The sequence below is a fragment of the Monodelphis domestica genome, chromosome 1 (genome assembly GCF_027887165.1).
Source record: "Monodelphis domestica isolate mMonDom1 chromosome 1, mMonDom1.pri, whole genome shotgun sequence".
NCBI lineage: Eukaryota > Metazoa > Chordata > Mammalia > Didelphimorphia > Didelphidae > Monodelphis > Monodelphis domestica.
The window spans coordinates 223,847,074-223,867,804 of record NC_077227.1 but is presented as its reverse complement, the minus strand read 5'-3'; the positions used below and the strand labels follow the sequence as shown (position 1 = coordinate 223,867,804).

The following is a 20,731-nucleotide window of genomic DNA, read 5'->3' as shown; positions in this document are numbered from 1 at the left end:
TAGTGTTCTCCTGGTTCTTCTCATTTCACTCTGCATCAGTTCATTGAACTTCTTCCAGTTCATATAGAAACCCTCCAACCTTCAATCCTTATAGCACAATAGTATTTATCACCATCATATACCACAATTTGTTCAGTCATTCCCCAAGCTAAGGACAATCCTTCATTTTCCAGTTTTTCGCCACCACAAGAGTGCGGATATGAATATTTTTCTACAAGTATTTTTCCTTATTAATTCTTTGGGGTACAAACCTAGTAGTGGCATTGCTGGATCAAAGGGAATGCACTCTTTTAAAGTCCTTTATGCATAATTTCATATTGCCTTCCAGAATGGCTGAAGTAATTAGCAACTCCACCAGCAATGCATTTTTTTTGTCCTGATTTTTCCACAACCCCTCCAACATTCATGATTTTCCTTTACTGTCACATTGCCCAATCTATCTAGGTGTGAAGTGGTACCTCAATATTGTTTTGATTTCCATTTCTCTAGGTATGAGAGATTTAGAACACTTTTTCATGTTTCTATTGATAGTTTTGATTTCTTTATCTGAAAACTGAGTATTCATGTCCCTTGACCATTAGTCAATTGGGGAATGTCTTGATTTTTTTTTTTTGGTACAATTGACTTAGTTATTTATATATTTGAGAAATGAAACTTTTGTGAGAGGTTTTTGTTATAAAATTTCCCCCCAATTTGTTGTTTCCCTTCTAATTTTAGTTGCATTGGTTTTGTTTGTATAGAAACTTCTTTAATTTAATATATAATCAAAATTATTTATTTTACATTTTGTAGTGTTCTCCCTCACCTTATGTGTTTATGATTTCCCTCTTTATATTTGTCATTTACCCATTCTGAGTTTATCTTGGTATAGGGTATGAGGTGTTGATCTAAACCTAATTTCTCCCATATCGTTTTCCAACTCTCCTAGTAGCTTTTGTCAAATAGTGGATTCTTGCCCCCAAACAGGGATCTTTGAATTTATCAAACACTATCTTGCTACTGTCATTTACCATAAATCTATTCCATTGATCAACCTTGCTATCTCTAAGACAGTACCATATAGTTTTGATGATCATTGCTTTATAGTATAGTTTGAGACCTGCTAATGTTAGGCCTGCATCCACATTTTTTTTCAGTAGGTCCCATGATATTCTTGATCTTTTGTTTTTCCAGATGAATTTTGTAATAATTTTTTCTAATTCTATAAAGATATTTTGGTAGTTTTATAGGTATAGAATTGAAAAAATAAATTGATTTATGTAGGATTGTAATTTTTATTATATTAGCTTGTTCTACCCATGAGCAATTGATGTTTTTCCAATTGTTTATTTTGTGTGTGTGTGTGTGTGTGTGTGTGTGTGTGCGTGTGTGTGTGTGTGTGTGTTTGAAGGGTATTTTGTAGTAATGTTCGTATAATTCCTGAATTTGTCTTGGCAAGTAGATTCTCAGGTATTTTGTCGAGAGTGATTTTAAATGAAGTTTCTCTTTCAAAGTCTTCCTGCTGGGTTTTATTGGAAACATAAAGTAATGTTCAACAAATAAGATCCCTTGTCTCAGCTCTAGACATTTTCTCTGCCTGTCCCCCATGCTGTTCCTTCTGTACTATAAATACTGATCTCCCTGGCTTGCTTTATTTCCCAACTAAAATCTTACTTTCTACAGGAGACCTCCCTCAACCTCTTATAATTCCAGTCCCTCACCTCTGCTAAATATTTCCTCTATATCTGGCATATAGCTTGCATTGTATATATTTTTATATGTTGACTTTTCCATTAGATTATGAGCTCCTTAAGGGCAGGGACTATTATTTGCCCCTTTTTTGTGTCCTGTGAAAATGTATTTTCCACATACTGTATTAATTCATATATATATATATATATATATATATAGATATAGATAGATAGATAGATAGATAGATATATTAGGGAGAATTATTGTGTATTCCTGTGTCTATGATCTGGATCACAGATATCATCCAATCTGTTGCTTTTTTGCATTTTGGGGGGTATCCCAAGGAGTGTCATTTTTTTTTTACAGAATTTGGTTAATAGGTGAAGGGAAGAAAGGACTTTTTCTGGATAAAGGGATAAAAACCATCTTTTAATTAGCTATAACCAATTAAAGATTTCTTGGTATATTCAATGGAAGTGCTGAATAATAAGCTTTTAAGAATCTATTTATTAAGTGGCTGTGGCCAAGTTTTGGTTGTCCCTGGTCCCAAGAGAGCTATGGATAGTTACATCATTTAATCAGTTATAATGCTGGCCTAACCAATAAACTTGACACAATCAATAAACTTATATTATATCCAAAATCAGTCTCCCAAGAGAATTTTAATTGCAATAGTCCCCAACACTTAGCCCAGTACCTTTCACATAGTAAATGCTTAATAAAATATTGATTGATTGATGTCACTAACAGGCTATGGTCACTGAATAAGAATTTTGGTGTCCCTAAGAATTTATTTTCAAATCTTATAATATATAAGGAACACTTATAAATACTATTTTTCATCATTAGCAATAATTGCTTATATCTCTTTAAAGAGATGGTTTTCAAAATGCATGATCTCATTTTACAATGTCAATGACTGTAATTTATGTACTGTTTTAAGATGTAGAAATTACTTTGAATGAATTATATAATTTCATTCCCACAGCAACTTTCTCAGGTATGTACAAATAAGGAAACTAAAACTCGCCCACTATAAGTGACTTCACTTTAATGTCACATAATTAGCAATTAGAGGAACTGGAACTCAAACCCAGGGCTTCTAAGTTTTCTTGGTAAAATAGGAATGAAAATTAATTTACAATATACTTCCATGGGCTTCATGAGGAAAGCACTTTGTACGTTATAAAGCACCAAATCAATGGGAGTTATAAGAATTCCACCCATTAAGCAGATCATATCCCATCCATGTTTGCTAAAGGAAAGGTATACAATGTGCTAGAAACCTTCCAGACTCAAGATTTTGATTTATTATTGTTATGATTGATATTGCCACATGGATTAGAAGACAAAGAGTATGGGTCCCACAGCCCAAAGCATTAACATTACTTTGAATGAATGATATCATTTGACCTGGCTAAAACAGCTCCTGCACAGTATAACTTTCCAATTCAAATTCAAATCAAGGGGATCTAAAGAAAAGTCCTTCTTCCCTCCTTGCATTCTAGAGACTTGGCTTGGCAATTCTTTCAATCTACTCTCAGGGGTTCCTAACTCAGCTTTTCTTATTTTATGTAAGAGATATAATTCTTGGTCTTCTAGTATTTATAAAAGGCATTACCACAACGTTATGACAAATAACACTGGCACTTTTTAAATCTGTTTCTCTACCTCCAGATCAACTTTGATGAGAGATAGCAAAATTTTTTCCTTTGATTTATCTCTCTTTCTACCCACATACACAAAGTCAAACTTATATATACATGCATTATACTTTGTATGATGGGAATAACACTTGGTAAAATGAGAATTTATTTCCATGGATTTCTATGAGGAGAGATAAATGTGTGTGTGTGTGTGTGTGTGTGTGTATGCAGGGATGAATACATACACATATAATGTATGCATGAATCTCTGCATACATACATACACACCATTAATACTTTTTTGAGGCAAACATTCCTAGAAAATAGCATGAACCTCAGATACACCAATGCTGATACACTGAACCTATTGAAAATTGGTGATTAGGTTCCTATAACCACCAAAAACTGTCATCTTTCCCTAGAGATACTTTTCTGCATACAGTTCTGTATAAGAGAACACTAATTCTAATAATATGCACTCTTCTCAAGATCTATAAATGAGGATTAAGGGAATCACAAAATAAATAATGATAGTTAACATCTGTAAGTTCTTTACAGTTTGAAAAATACTTCACAAATTTTATTCTCCTCATTTTCCACGTGAGAAGACTTGGATTTAAGAGAGATTAAATGGCTTACTTGCTTCAGTTTACATATCCTTTGCCAGGATTCACATAGGCTTGCTATGAATCACCCAAACCAGATTGCTTTTATCCAAGTGTCACAGACTGTGACTGATTCTTTTTGACTAACCACAAGATTTCCAATGGGACATTATCTGCTTTTGTTCAAGTGGCTCCTATTTCATGCTTTTCATTGACTGATTCATTTGAGGTATCTAAAGTTCATACAACATTTGTACATTTGAATGTTCTTTAACTCAGAGTATTCTGACCCTGACAAGTTATTAGGACAAAAAACTTCTTGGTAATTGCATGAATGGGAGTGAAGGATGTTGTACACCATTATTACACCAGCTCTTCTCCAGAGTCAAAAAGGATATGTTTTCTAGTTATTAATTGCCTAATAATAATAACAATAATAAAAGATATGATTTCTGAATCTTCCCATTATAAGCTTAATATAGCTTCATATAACCCAGAATTGGTTTCTCCCTCTGTTCTTAGAATATTGGGAATAAACATTTCATACGAAGTAATTGACGCCTACAAAAGGTTATAAAGATTCATGCTACTACTAACTGCTAATTATCTTATGTGATTTTCCCACAGGGTTCTGAGTTATTCCACTTCAGAGTGAAAGTTATTCCTGGAGTCACCTTTTGTAATTTAGTTGACGAGTTTCAGGTATGGTACAAGTTCTGGATCTAAATGGGGTTGAAAGCTTGATGAATTTTAATAGGAGTAAATATAAACTCTTGACTAGGAAAATAAAGAGTTATAAGTAATTCTAAGAGATTGGAGATAACACAAATTTGAATAACTTGGTGAATGATTTGAAATGGGCGAGGAGAAAGGATGAAGGAGATGAAAAAGACAGGGTTTTGAGCCTGGGTCACCAGGAGAATGATGGCTTATTCTCAGTGGATGGCATTTTGGACATGGATGAATGGTTAGAAGGCTGAGCAGTTAGCCTTATTACTATAGCTGATAAACATGATCTCGTGTATACAGCACTTTAAGGTTTACAAAATCATCATATAAGAAGATGACATTATTGCAAGGTGTCCCAAAAGTCTTAGTGCAAGTTTGTTTTTGTAAACCCTTATCTTCCATCTTAGAATCAAAACTAAAAATATATAATAAAATATTTAAAAATATTTAAAAAATTAAAAAATATATTAAAACATTTAGATCCCAAGGCAGAAGAGTGGGAATGGCTGGGCAACTGGGGTTAAATAACATGCCCAGGGTCACACAACTAGGAAGTGTCTGATGCCATCTTTGAACCCAGGACCTTCTATCTCCTGACCTGGACACCTAGCTGCCTCACTTTTAAGCTTTAATGGCCAGGTAAGCACAGTCCAGCTTGAATAGCTTAATACTGCCCTAAGCTTTTGGGACACCATGTATTTGCACCATCTTCTTTATGTGGTAATGGACTTTTAATTGTAAGCTTTAATAGCCATATTGCATTGCAGATTTATAGACTAGAAAATATAGACTCAGAGAAAACTTTTTTTTTTGCCTCTGTACATGTTAGAGGAATTGGAATCCAGGCCCCCTGACTTCAGAACAGGACTTTTTAATACTGGACTCCTGCTTTTTTTTTTTTTTAATATATATATATATCCTCCCTCCCCCACAACAACTTCCCTTCTCTAAGCAAACTTCCTTGCCTTGCCTTATGGTTTAAAATGATGGCTTCTTCAAGCTGATTTATGTTGTCCTGGAGATCAAACCTGAGCATCAGACTCCAGGCAGATCTGACCCTGTGAGAGTTGAGTGGTGCTATTATCGCCATGGATTTTATGCTTCTGTTAGAACATTCTACGTTTAGATTTCACCCAAATAGAAGATCATGAGGGTACAGACACAGAAGACAAAAGCATCAGATCCTTTTTGGTCTGCGTCATTCATTAAATGCTATGTTTTAGAAGAGAATCTGATGCTTTCAATAGCTGCTACTGCTCCCTTTCCCCAAGCAAAGGTTCACGTGTCCCCTCATCATTTAGACTTAAGACTGCTTCAGGCTTCTGAACCTTGGGGTGAGTAACTAAACTGCCTAGCTGTGGCCAGCAAAGGCTTGTAAATGAAGTGAACTGGCCTCACAGTACCTTAGTATCTTTGTCCCTAGCCACTCACTGTGCATAAAATTAAGCAGGAATCTGGGAAATATAACTGGAGGGTCACCATAAGTTAGAGTTGGGTTCCCTTACAAAGGGAATAGAGCTCTGAATTAGAAAGCACCTTTGTTTACAAGAGGCCAAAAGAGCACCAGAGTAGCACTCCAGCCAAGAATGAGACTGGAGAGGTAGAGAGCATTAAAGAACAAACAGCTATTGAATGCATCAGTAGATGCACAATTTTAGAAGTCAAGCCACAAAGGTTAGCCTGGAAGAGATGATACACAGTGGACAAGATAAAAGGAAGATTAAATATGCTTTTTGGCTAGGTAGCCCAAGAAATAGACTTAGGGAACTCAGACACCTTGTTTGTAAGGAACAAGCCAAGGTGAGCCTCCCAACCAAAGGTGATGCCATTCCTTGAAAGGAGCCAAGTCCACCCAACAACAGAGCAGCCCATCCAGTCCCAACATGGAGTCAATTTAATGACCACTTAAGAGAACAAGTTTTGGAGTTAAGGGTTGACTTGGCCACATCTGAACTCTATTCTTGGGCCCCAATACATGGTACTGTAGTTTGTAACTTTCCTTCCTCTCCTAGATTCTTTTGTTGTTGTTGTTGCAGAGTGTCACAGTTTTTTGGGGGAATGTGTTATAACTATTGTTCTTGTGATACCTTTGAAGTGTGACTTTTCTAAGGCCTAATTAAATATATGGATTGATTGGAGGTTCATGACCTACAGATTTACTATAAATTGATTCAAAATGAAAACAGAAAAAAAACTCTCCTACTTCTGCTAAGATAGTGTTCTGGAGCACCCACCAGTTGATATCCACAACAACTGATTAGTATTGATAGCTTTTTATTAGTGCGTCCAGAATTTGGAATGTAAGAAAAAAGCCAAAAAGCCCATTTATTCTTCCTTTTATCTTATCCTTCGTGTTTCACCTCTTCTGGGTTAAATCCCTTTGAGACTTGAACTTCTAAAATTGTGTTCCTACTGATGTGTTGAATAGACACAATTAGCTCCCCTTAAAGGAATTTTATTAAATGACATAGTTTGAAACAAACAAACAAGTATTCCCTCCATCAGCCTAGGGATGCCTGTCCTTGCATCACACAAAGTATCAGTGAGAAGGGTGGGCATACCTATAGAGGGCACACATTTGATAAATTCTCCTGACCCAGGCAACTTGCATTTCTGACAGTATAGAGCCCTCTGTTCTTTCTCACCATGATGGATTTCTCCTTGGATACAGCGTCTCTTCTGGGACTGACCATTCAGCTGAATTCCTTGGACCTGTTTCTCTCCCTAGTTTAGCTCTCATTGAGTAGGGCTGACTCTCTTCTCAGCTCCCAGAGGTTATGCTTCTCAAAACTATCTCTAGCTTTACTTCTGTAGCCTACTTGCTATTAGGTGTTCCTGTTGGGCCCGTTAGATGATTAAGACTAATGTGAGAGGAAAGAGGTTAAAAAATTCCATTTCTTCCTCCATAACTGAATCTTCTGCCCCCCAAGCCCCCAGAGGTCACACTCACCAGAGCTGCCTGCTGCCTAGATTACCTCTTAGAGAGCCTTCTAAAATAACACCTATGTATGTTTCATTTAAAACATTAATGCCTTAACTCTGTTATCCTTTTATGTTTTGTGATTACACCAACTAGGTAGGAGGGAAAAATTGATCAAGATCCCCTGAGCCACCGCTTCCTCTCACACTGCCTGTAGGAGAGAATTTCCTGGGACCCTCAAGGGTAATAGTAGTTTAGGGAGGTTAGCGTACCCCAGAGGTGATGCCTTTTCTGATAGATGGGTTCAGAGTGTCTAGTTTTCTCTGAATCATTTTGGGCCCAGGGAAATAGAAATGGAAAATTAAAGGCAGGTCTTTAGATCTATACACTGGTATATGGTCACTAAGAGGCATGAACACACGGGCCACAAATGTCTCATTCTGTATTTTAGAGGTTTCAGTCTCTTTTTTACATTAGGCCCAAACTTCTCAGATTCTACACTCATTCTCTCAAATTCTCCTCTAATTCATTTAGAGGAAACTCTGTAAGCAACCAGAGTAAATATGAACACTGGCTACGATGCTTCCCATTCATAGAATCCGGAACTAGATCTCAAATCATCAAATGATAGCATTTGCCTTTGTTTTCCTCTTAATTTATTTTAAAAATAAATATTTTATTTTCCCCCAATACATATAATTTTCAATGTTCATTTTAAAATAATTCTCTCACTTTTTCCCACCTTCTATCCTTTCCTCCCTCCCCCCCTCTCCTCTCCCTGAGATATGATAAGCAATCTTGATATAGATTCTACATTTGCAATCATGTAAAACATTTTTACATATTAGTTATTTTGTGGAAGAGATCTCAAATAAAAGAAGAAAGTCTTATATATCATGTTTTGGCCGGCATTCATTGTCCCAACATATTATTGAGTTACTGATGTATGTGGTTTACAAGAAAACAAAAAAACAAAAAAACCAAACCTCTAAAATTTTGTAAAGAAATCTACTTTTGCCCTTGTTCTGTACAAATATTTCTTTTAAAATAGATGACTGGCTGTTTCCAAGAGTAGATGAATGCATTTATTTTAAATAAAGCACAGCTTTGTTGACTACAGAACTCTAAACAGACGCATTATGACAAAATAAAATACTGAGGTTGGTTCAGATCTTGACTCCAACATGTAATGAGCAATGCGATGCAGGACAATCATTTAACTTATGAGATAACATGGGTCTTCAGTAGAAAGAGCCCTATTTTAGAGTCAGATTCTATGAACTTGTGATTCTCTGAACATCATTTTCTTCATCTTTAAAATGAATACTGCCTCATAGGGTTGTTGTGAGGCTCAAATTGGAGGTTTATAAAGATTTTGGTGAAAATGAGAATGATACATGAATGGAAACTGTTATTAACTCATCAACCAAGGGGACCCCCAGATTATTCCACTGGCATTAATAAGTAAAACTGGGGATTTAAAATGATTTTTTTCTTTCTGTTTCAGATTTATGTTGATAGTGCACCACTTCCATTTCCAGGAAGGGTACTTGTTGCATCTCTTACAGCTGTAGTCATAGGAGGAATAATTTTAATGGTATTTATGGTGGAATTATTTAATGTCAATATATGGATGTCTTTTAAAAATTTGTTTAAGAAAAAGAACAAAGTTGTAGCTGAAAAAGCTACTGATCACATAGAAAGATAGAAATAGAAAGAATTATATGTTTTGCCACAGAGGAAGAACATGAAAACCAGTATAGAATCTATTTGTTTTTTTTCCTTACTGTTCTTTAGTCTCTTCAGATTCCTAGGAGAAGTTTAAATATACAAGCCAAACAATAGTCATATAAAATTAATATTTCTTTTAGAATTTAATTACTTCTAAATATAAATGTTTACTTTTATAAATTTAACTGTCAAACTATTTTTGTTAATATACAATTGTTACTGCTCATTTTTCTTTATTATTCAATGCCTTCTTTGTCTCTTTCAAAAAATTGAATTATATATTAAATATTATGTTTTCAGCTTCTATTGTATGACATGTTTTAGAACTACCTTGTAAATTTTATTTAATGTATTTTTGCATTAAACATATATCTTGAAAGAAACATTGATGGGTTTCATTTTTTAATAGTCGGCAATTATTTAAGTGTAAGAACTCAGATCATTCAAATTTATTAATGTAAATAATTAAATTGATTTTAACCATTATTTTCCTCATAATACTCTTTAATACAAAAGGAGTAAAATTTATCTTCATATTTTATATTTTAATCCATTTACATTGCTAAATAATTCAAGTTTATTTCTTTTTTTTAAACTATTGCTTTTTAAAATTTTCCTTTTGCAGAGTGCATTTCTCCCTCATATACATTAAATTCCTTTTTGTTATTCTAAATCTTAATATTTTCATCTGATGATTTCTCTATTATTTTTAAACTGTTTTTAATAAATTTAGATATATATCCTATAAGGATGCATTTTAGTTGTGGATTTTTGTTGACAAATTATTTGAGTTTCTAACCTGTCTTTGAAGTAAAGTCTTAGAGATTGCATAGTATATGCCTAAAATTTGTTTACACAAGTATTCTGAACAATTTCTGTCTTCTTATATAATGAAAAAAAGTCCTTACAGTTGACTTCTGAACCATACCTGCACTCTTTCCTTTCCTTTACCAGAAATACCATAAACATGGGTTGGGTACAAAGGCTCACAGCTTTGTGGCCTTACCTAGGTAATTTTTGTGTGGTCTGTCTCTTGACCTGTTGTTGCCTTTCTGTTGTTTCTTCCTTCCTGCTCTTAGGCAAAGGATTATTAGAGATGGTGCTATGCTAAAATATTGAGAGCTTTGAAATTTTGGAGGAAGACACTTTCCCAAAAGATAAATGGGCAAAAAATATGAAAAAAAATATGGTTCTCAAAAGAAGAATTACCAACTTTTTGCAATCATATAAAAGGATTTTCCAAAACTCTTAATAATAGGGGAAATGAAAATCACAACTCAGGGTTTCAGTTCTCATCCTGTAAACTGGCAAAGAAGACAAAAGATGAGATTAATCAATAGTAGAGAGTTTGTAGAAAGATAGATAGTATTGCTGAGGAGATATACAATCATTTTGGAAATCAATATGTAATTATACAAATAAAGTGACAATATTCATATCCAAAGATTCTATTATCAGTATCATAAAGGACATTGAAAGAAAGTCCACATATACATTGAAGTATTTATAATTAGCATTTTTTGTAATAACAAAGAAATAGAAACAAAGTGTATAGATGCCTTTCAGTTAGGGAATGGCTAAATGGATTGTGGAACACAAATGTAATGCGATAGTGCTGCTCTGTAAGAAATGATAAATATGATGAATAAAGAGAACTATGGAAAGATGTACATGAATTGATATAGAATAAAGTAAGCCAAGCCAAATCCAAATCCAAACAAAATTATATACACACACACACACACATATATATATGAATATGACTACAGCAATGTAAACAGAAAACACAACCACAAAAAAACCAAAGTGCACTCCAAGAAGATACAAAATTATAAAGAATCAATATAATATCTTATTTGCGAAGACAGCCCTAAAAACTTGAAATAATTTTAGGAAGAAATTTATTAGATCATTTTATAGAGGAGAAAGAGTTAGAAAGGAAGAGGTATAGCTACCTCTCTTCTGGGCTCTGGAAGGTTTACATAGGAACCACATGTATACTATTAAGCAAAATTGCAAAGAGGGAAATTCAAAAACAATGTATATTGAAATAGTTATGAGGAACTATAAACATCCAGTAAAATTTGGGTAAAGTCAAAACACCAGGGAACCCAAAACACAAGCTTGACCTGGGTGTGGAGATGCAAAATAAGAATGGCTTGGGTGGATCTAGAATATGACAGGATCTCAAATGTCTTATATTCATTTTCAACATTCTTACATAGTTATTGGGATTAAGAGAAATTCTGGATGCAGACAACTCTTAATCACAAAGGGTTGAACTTAAATGGTATAATTTTTTTTGCAAACAATTAAATCATTCCCCATTCATCAAAACCTAATTATGTCTGCTCAGCTTGTTGGAAGGCCCATCTTTCTTTGTCCAATTCATAAAAAGCAACTCTGGGTTAAAGATGTTAGAATGGTCTTAATATTATCCTCTCAGTAACATCTAAGGCCCAGTAGCAAGATAGTAACTGATTTTAAGTGGCATAGTGACCAATTGCACTGAGAAGCTCTTTGATTACTTGAGCTGGCCACCTGTAGTTCCCTATCAAAGGCTCTACTTTGCCTGATGTGTATTGACATAAATAGTGATAAGGCCTGAGGGAGAAGGGTGGCAGGGAATTCTGAACATTGTACTTTGGTTGTTCTCTTTTCTGGGATCCACTTGAGAGATGCAGGTTTGTGAGTGACTCAATGATTTGGAGTGATATCCAAATGTGAGTTAGGAATGCGAGTTCTCCAGAACCTGAAAAGTTCAATTTACTTCTAAGGTTTCTTTTTGTATTATAGGGAAACCAGCATCAATAACATAAATTTGAAAATGGTCAGAATCATCTAGGTTTATTCTATCCATTGTTTCCCCACAAATTTTAGTGACTGGACTCTTTTACCTTGAGGTTAATTTCCTGCCCTTTGTCCCTTACTCAGCTCACTCTCCATAGAGCCTTAGCCACGTTAGCCTTAGCCTTGGTCAATATTATGCCATCAGAACCCCAAAACTTAGAGGAAAGGAAGCTTCGGGACTTGGATCAACAGATCAGTAAAAGGGATAGTTCTTGAAGTCCTGAGGAAGGACAACAAAGGTATGCTACTGAGATGTTGTAAAGAAAACTCTATCTTTGATCTAACAAAACTTTTATTAAAAGAAAAACCAAAGCTCCACCAACCTAAAACTGACTACCCCCGCTTAAACACCGAATCCAGCCTCATTCCAAGGCCCTCCTTGGCACATGATTGGTCCTTATATCCCATGCCTGGAAATGGTGGGGTGTGGTCCCTCCCTAGCACAGGATTGGTCCATTCACAAACCAATCCCATACCAGGAAGTTGGGGGGGTCCCTTCCTAATTTGGGATTGGTCCATTCATAGACCAATCCCAAGCCAGGAAGTAGAGGGGAGGGAATCCTGGGGCATGCTGGGGGTGTAGCTCTCCAGCATACGATTCTCTTTAACACAGCAAAGAATGCTAGGGGATGCAGTCCCTCAGACACAATATTTTCAAAACCCACACTGCTATACTGTGTTCCAACCTAAATGAAGACAAACTACTTCTGACTCATCTCAGTCATTGAGAAAATATGGGAAAAAATACATTAGTAAGGTTGATTACCCTTACATTCACTAGACTGTCACCTGTTTCACCATTAATAAATTTAAGAACAGCTTCTGTGTTGGGCATGACAGTAGTTACTGCCATCTGCCTTTTAAACTGTCACTAGGTTTTTGTAAGGGAATTTGGCATGGCAAAATATTCCAGTCCTCTTCACCATCACTAGACAAAATCCCTTCCAACTTCCCCAACCTTCCATGGTATGTGCAATGGTAGTTTATTAACTACAAGCATTGCCCTATGGACCCACAATAAATTATCATAGAGTTTGCTGAAAGGTCAAGATGGATACTGACTTCCAAGCTATCAAAATATCCATTTCCATAATTAGCAAATTACCCAGGGTGTCTTCTGCCTTCTTCCTCCTGTGCAAAGATGATTTCTCATTTGTCTATCTTGGAAAACCCCCTTTGGAAATGTCTTCATTTAGAATACCCTGGCATGATAATAATCTTGCTGTCGGTGTCAAGCAGCCCCCTTTACACTGGACTTAGATCTCCCTTCCCAGATCATGGGGATATGGCCTCAGGAGCTCTCACAATGCTACAACTAGACTCATACAAACATCAAAGGAATATATGTTCTTTAGGAAAGCTCTTTTCACCTCTGTGGTCACTTGTGTGGGCACCAGACCAATCATTGTCCTTTGACCTTCATTTCAAAATTCTTCTTTTTTTTTTTAATATATTTTATTTGATCATTTCCAAGCATTATTCGTTAAAGACATAGATCATTTTCTTTTCCTCCCCCCCCACCCCCCATAGCCGACGCGTAAGTCCACTGGGCATTAGATGTTTTCTTGATTTGAACCCATTGCTTTGTTGATAGTATTTGCATTAGAGTGTTCATTTAGAGTCTTTCCTCTGTCATGTCCCCTCAACCTCTGTATTCAGGCAGTTGCTTTTTCTCGGTGTTTCCACTCCCATAGTTTATCCTTTGCTTATGAATGGTGTTTTTTTCTCCTGGATCCCTGTAAGTTGTTCAGGGACATTACACCGCCACTAATGGAGAAGTCCATTACATTCGATTATACCACAGTGTATTAGTCTCTGTGTACAATGTTCTCCTGGTTCTGCTCCTCTCGCTCTGCATCACTTCCTGGAGGTTGTTCCAGTCTCCATGGAATTCCTCCACTTTATTATTCCTTTTAGCACAATAGTATTCCATCACCAACATATACCACAGTTTGTTCAGCCATTCCCCAATTGATGGGCATCCCCTCATTTTCCAGTTTTGGGCCACCACAAAGAGCGCAGCTATGAATATTTTTGTACAAGTCTTTGTGTCCATTATCTCTTTGGGGTACAGACCCAGCAGTGCTATGGCTGGGTCAAAGGGTAGATATTCTTTTGTCGCCCTTTGGGCATAGTTCCAAATTGCCCTCCAGAATGGTTGGATCAGTTCACAGCTCCACCAGCAATGAATTAATGTCCCTATTTTGCCACATCCCCTCCAGCATTCATTACTTTCCTTTGCTGTTATGTTAGCCAATCTGCTAGGTGTGAGGTGATACCTCAGAGTTGTTTTGATTTGCATCTCTCTGATTATAAGAGATGTAGAACACTTCTTCATGTGCTTGTTAATAGTTTTGATTTCTTTATCTGAGAACTGCCTATCCATTTCCCTTGCCCATTTATCAATTGGAGAATGGCTTGATTTTTTGTACAATTGATTTAGCTCATTATAAATATGAGTAATTAAACCTTTGTCAGAGGTTTCTATGAAGATTTTTTCCCAATTTGTTGTTTCCCTTCTGATTTTAGTTATATTGGTTTTGTTTGTACAAAAGCTTTTTAGTTTGATGTAGTCAAAATTATTTATTTTACATTTTGTGATTCTTTCTATATCTTGCTTGGTTTTAAAGCCTTTCCCCTCCCAAAGGTCTGACATGTATACTATTCTGTGTTTACCCAATTTACTTATGGTTTCCTTCTTTATGTTTAAGTCACTCACCCATTTTGAATTTATCTTGGTGTAGGGTGTGAGGTGTTGATCTATTCCTAGTCTCTCCCACACTGTCTTCCAATTTTCCCAGCAGTTTTTATCGAATAGTAGATTTTTGTCCCAAAAGCTGGGATCTTTGGGTTTATCGTATACTGTCTTGCTGAGGTCGCTTTCCCCCAGTCTATTCCACTGATCTTCCTTTCTGTTTCTTAGCCAGTACCAAATTGTTTTGATGACTGCTGCTTTGTAATATAGTTTTAGGTCAGGGACTGCAAGGCCCCCATCATATGTGTTTTTTTTTCATTATTTCCCTGGATATCCTTGATCTTTTGTTCTTCCAAATGAACTTTGTTATGGTTTTTTCTAAATCAGTGAAGAAGTATTTTGGTAGTTCAATGGGTATGGCACTAAATAGATAAATAAGTTTGGGTAGGATGGTCATTTTTATTATATTGGCTCTTCCTATCCATGAGCAGTTAATGTTTTTCCATTTGTTCAAGTCTAGTTTTAGTTGTGTGGAGAGTGTTTTGTAGTTGTGTTCATATAGTTCCTGTGTTTGTCTTGGGAGATAGATTCCTAGGTATTTTATTTTGTCTAAGGTGATTTTGAATGGGATTTCTCTTTCTAGTTCTTGCTGCTGAGCTGTGTTGGAGATATATAGAAAAGCTGATGATTTATGTGGGTTTATTTTGTATCCTGCAACTTTGCTAAAGTTGTTGATTATTTCAATTAGCTTTTTGGTTGAATCTCTAGGATTCTTTAAGTAGACCATCATGTCATCCGCAAAGAGTGATAACTTGGTCTCCTCCTTGCCTATTTTGATGCCTTCAATTCCTTTATCTTCTCTAATTGCTACTGCTAGTGTTTCTAGTACAATGTCAAATAGTAGAGGTGATAATGGGCATCCTTGTTTCACTCCTGATCTTATTGGGAATGCATCTAGTTTATCCCCATTGCAGATGATATTAGCTGTTGGTTTTAGATATATACTGTTTATTATTTTTAGGAATGACCCTTCTATTCCTATGCTTTCTAGTGTTTTTAATAGGAATGGGTGTTGTATTTTATCAAAGGCTTTTTCTGCATCTATTGAAATAATCATGTGATTCTTGCTAGTTTGCTTGTTGATGTGGTCAATTATGTGGATGGTTTTCCTAATGTTGAACCAGCCCTGCATCCCTGGTATGAATCCTACTTGATCATGGTGAATGATCCTTCTGATCACTTGCTGGAGTCTTTTTGCTAGTATCCTATTTAAGATTTTTACATCTATATTCATTAGGGAGATTGGCCTATAGTTTTCTTTCTCTGTTTTTGACCTGCCTGGTTTTGGAATCAGTACCATGTTTGTGTCGTAAAAGGAGTTTGGTAGAACTCCCTCTTTGCTTATTATGTCAAATAGTTTGTATAGTATTGGGATTAACTGTTCTCTGAATGTTTGATAGAATTCACAGGTGAATCCATCAGGCCCTGGGGACTTTTTCTTAGGAAGTTCTTTGATGGCTTGTTGGATTTCAATTTCTGATATGGGATTATTTAGGAATTCTATTTCCTCTTCTGTTAGTCTAGGCAGTTTGTATTTTTGTATATATTCATCCATTTCTCCTAAATTGGTGTATTTATTGCCATATAATTGGGCAAAGTAATTTCTAATGATTGCCTTAATTTCCTCCTCATTGGAGGTGCTGTCCCCCTTTTCATCTTTAATGCTGTGAATTTGCTTTTCTTCCTTCCTTTTTTTAACTAGATTGACCAGTACCTTGTCTATTTTGTTTGTTTTTTCAAAGTACCAGCTTCTTGTCTCATTTATTAAATCAATAGTTCTATCACTTTCGATTTTATTAATTTCTCCCTTAATTTTTAGGATTTCTAATTTGGTTTTCTGCTGGGGGGTTTTAATTTGATCGCTTTCCAGTTTTTTCATTTGCATTTCCAATTGATTGATCTCTGCTCTCCCTTGTTTGTTAATATAAGCATTCAGGGATATGAATTTACCTCTGATTACCGCTTTGTCTGCATCCCAAAAGGTTTGAAAGGATGTTTCGCCATTGTCATTTTCCTGGATGAAATTATTAATTGTTTCTATGATTTCTTCTTTAACTAAACGGTTTTGGAGTATCATATTGTTTAATTTCCAATTGGTTTTAGATTTGGTTTTCCATGTACCATTACTAATCATTATTTTTATTGCCTTGTGATCTGAGAAGGCTGCATTCATTATTTCTGCTTTTCTGCATTTGTGTGCTATGTTTCTGTGACCTAATGTATGGTCAATTTTTGTGAATGTGCCATGTGGTGCTGAGAAGAAGTTGTATTCCTTTTTATCCCTATTTATTTTTCTCCATATGTCTATTAATTCTAATTTTTCTAAGATTTCATTCACTTCTTTTACCTCTTTCTTATTTATTTTTTGATTTGATTTATCTAAATTTGATAATGGTTGGTTTAAGTCTCCCACTAGTATGGTTTTATTGTCTATTTCTTCCTTCAATTCTCCTAGTTTCTCCATTAGAAATTTGGGTGCTATATTATTTGGTGCATACGTATTGATTAATGATATTTCCTCATTGTCTATAGTCCCTTTTAACAAAATATAATTACCTTCCCTATCCCTTTTGATCAGGTCTATTTTTGCATTGGCTTTATCAGATATCATGATTACCACTCCTGCCTTCTTTCTATCAGTTGAAGCCCAGAAGGTCTTACTCCATCCTTTAATTCTGACCTTGTGGGTGTCAACCCGCCTCATGTGTGTTTCTTGAAGACAACATATGGTAGGGTTTTGGATTCTAATCCATTCTGCTATTCGTCTACGTTTTATGGGTGAGTTCATCCCATTCACGTTCAAAGTTATGATTGTCATTTGTGGACTCCCTGGCATTTTGATTGCCTTCCCTAATTCTAACCTTTTCTTCTTCGGCTCTACCTTTTAGTCCAGTGATTTACTTTGAAACAGTCCCCCTTGTCCCCTCCCTTGATGTTTCCCTTTTTAGTCCCTCCCTTTTTGTTCCCTCCCCCTCCCCCCTCTTTTTCCCTCCCTTTTTGTTCTCCCTCTCCCCCTCCCCCCCTTGGTTTTCCCTTCTCCTTACCCTTGTTGGGTAAGATAGAATTCAAGATCCCAATGGATCTGGATGTTTTTCCCTCTCAGAGCTGATTTCCCTGAGATTGAGGTTTAATTAACCCCCCCCTCTCTTCCTCTCCTTCTTATAGGAGTTTTCTTCCCCTCCCCTTCCCATGTGAATCTTTGTGTGAGAATGATTATTCTATTTGGTCTTTCTTTACCCCCTATTTATACATTACATTTTCCCCACATGTTAGTATACATAGGTTGATATAAATGTAGTCCTTATAGAAGAGAGTTTGAGTAAAAGAAGAAGATAACATTTTCCCCTTTCCTTAATATTTACCTTTTCAGGTATTCCTTGCTCTTTGATTTTCGGTATCAAACTTTCCACAGAGCTCTGGTCTTTTCTTTGCAAAAAGTTGGAAGTCTTCTATTTTGTTGAATGCCCATACTTTCCCTTGGAAGTATATAGTCAGTTTTGCTGGGTAGCTGATTCTTGGTTGGAGACCCAGCTCTCTTGCCTTTCTGAAGATCATGTTCCATGCCTTACGATCATTCAGAGTAGAACTTGCAAGGTCTTGGGTGACCCTGATTGGCATTCCTTTATATCTAAATTGTCTTTTTCTGGCTTCCTGTAGGATTTTTTCTTTTGTTTGATAGCTTTGGAATTTGGCAATTACATTCCTGGGAGTTGTCTTTTGGGGGTTTAGTGTAGAAGGTGTTCTGTGTGCTCTGTCAGTGGCTGTATTGCCCCCTTGTTCTAGAATCTCTGGGCAATTTTCTTTGATTATATCTTGTATCACCATGTCCAGTTTGGTGTTTATTTCTGGCTTTTCTGGGAGTCCAATTATTCTTAAATTATCCCTTCTCCCCCTATTTTCCAGATCTATCACCTTGTCGGTGAGATATTTTATGTTCTCTTCTAATTTCTTGGTATTTTGGCTTTGCTTTATTGATTCTTGCTCTTTTACACGATCATTGTCTTCCAGCTGCCTGATTCTGGCCTTTAAAGCCTGGTTTTCTTTTACAGTTTGGTCAAACTGGTTTTGTAGATGCGTGAATTTCTTTTGCATTATTTCCAACTTTTCCTCCCAGAAGGCTTCCATCTTTTTGGTCATTTCTGATTCAAATTCTTCATAGGTTTGTGGAGAGTTTCCATTTCCTTTGGAAGGTTTTGGAGCATTTTCTTTTATATTATCTTCTGTCTGCTCTGTATTTTGTATTTTGGCTCCATAGAATGTGTCCAAAGTCGCCCCTTTCTTCTTATTTTTCTTGGTATTTTGGGGCTTCTGTGGTTCTGTGGAGTTTGCCATTTCTGAATGTGGAGGATTAGTTTTTCTTGTCTCTGGTGTTCAGAGGCTTTAGTCCTGGGCAGATGGTTCTATGAGCTTTCCCTGGGTTAAACTGAATATGCCTCACTGGAACTGGAATGGAAGGGTCGGACCACGAGGCCACACTCTCCCCCTCCCCTCCCCCCCCCCCCCCCCCCCCCGGCTTGCTTTCCGGAAGTTGCCTTCAGAATCGCTGGCCGTGAGGCTGTTTCATCGGCCTGCGGGGGGATGGGCTGCAGCTAGCCCAAGCTCTGAGGGCGAGGACTTTCACTGAGACTTGGATAGCAGGATCCAGCCCGTGAGGCTGTCTTGCCCGCCCTGAGGGTTGCTGTTGTTTCGACCAGCTCTCAGCAGCGGAAGCCCCAGGCAGTAACTTTCACCGGGACTGTAGAAGGCCCTGAGGGTTCTGCTCTCTGAGCCCGGCAGGGCTGCGGCTTCCGGGAGCCTTGGACTCTGCGCTCCTACCCCTGAGGTCCGAGGGATCTCGGGTTCTGGCTTTTAAGGGGAGCCGTACCTTTTGAACCGGGTCCAGGTCCAGGAGGAGGGTTCCCAGGGTCTGTGCTGTTGATCGTTTTGAATTTCGGCGCCTTAGGAGCTTATCGTTTGAGATCGGTCGGGAAGGGTTTTCAGGAGATCTGAGCTTTAGCTTTCTCTAAGCCGCCATCTTAACCGGAAGTCCCATTTCAAAATTCTTGAATACTGAGCACTCTGGTTCTAGTTGCTAAATATACTAGGCTAGTTTGCTTCTAATATTAGAATGGTGGCAATCCAACTTCTACAGAATGATCAATAACAACCGAAGAATGCTACACTTGATGTTCATTCTGTTTGACAGAGGCTGAGCAGAGAGTAGAGTCAAAATCTAGGGAGAAATGGTGATCAGCAGTGTCAGAAGCTGCAGAGAAGTCAAACATGACTGAGAAATGCCATTAGGTTTGATAATTAAGAGTAACTTTGGAAAGAGTTGTTTCAGTTGAATAATGAAATGAAAGGTTAGAATACAAAAAAAAAAAAGCAAAGTGTAAAGGATTTGAAGGCAAATTTTTGAAGATGGCCTCAAGGACTTTAGCTACAAAAGGGGGGGGGATGAGATGCTGTCTACTGGTAATGGAAGTATTAAGTAAAGGATTTTTGAGGATACAGGAGACATGGAACAGTTTTGGGGGGTTGGGTGAAAGGATGTGGAGGGAAGACCAAAAGAGGTCTTAATATTATATAACTTGAGTGTATATGTGTACAGTTTTATGGTTCTTTGGGTTGGCTCTAGATTGTTCACCAGAATGTCTATATCAGTTCACATCTTCACCAACTGTTCTACAACCCCTTCCTTTTTTGACATATTATCCAGTCTGATAAGTGTGAAGTGGTACCTCAGAGTTGTTTCAATTAGCGTATTTCTAATAGTGATTTGGAACATTTTTTCATATGACTATATTCTTGATTTCCCCATCTTAGAACTGCCTGTTCATATCCT

The 20,731-nt window shown here is 36.6% G+C and overlaps 1 protein-coding gene across 3 annotated transcripts in view; it reads left to right on the top strand.

Annotated features, from left to right (window-relative positions):
• The window catches only part of LOC100619241 (cation channel sperm-associated auxiliary subunit beta-like), a 249,570-nt gene extending 239,911 nt beyond the window's left edge, over positions 1-9,659 (top strand). Inside the window, exons 23-24 of one of the 3 annotated variants that reach the window (XM_016427568.2) lie at positions 4,550-4,624; positions 9,079-9,659. In XM_016427568.2, the coding sequence (XP_016283054.2) occupies positions 4,550-4,624; positions 9,079-9,279 (276 nt within the window). In that variant the 3' untranslated portion in view covers positions 9,280-9,659. The remainder of the gene's footprint in view (positions 1-4,549; positions 4,625-9,078) is intronic. The other 2 variants (XM_016427569.2, XM_007473197.3) reach the window with 2 other exon arrangements.
• The last annotated feature ends 11,072 nt before the right edge of the window (positions 9,660-20,731 follow it).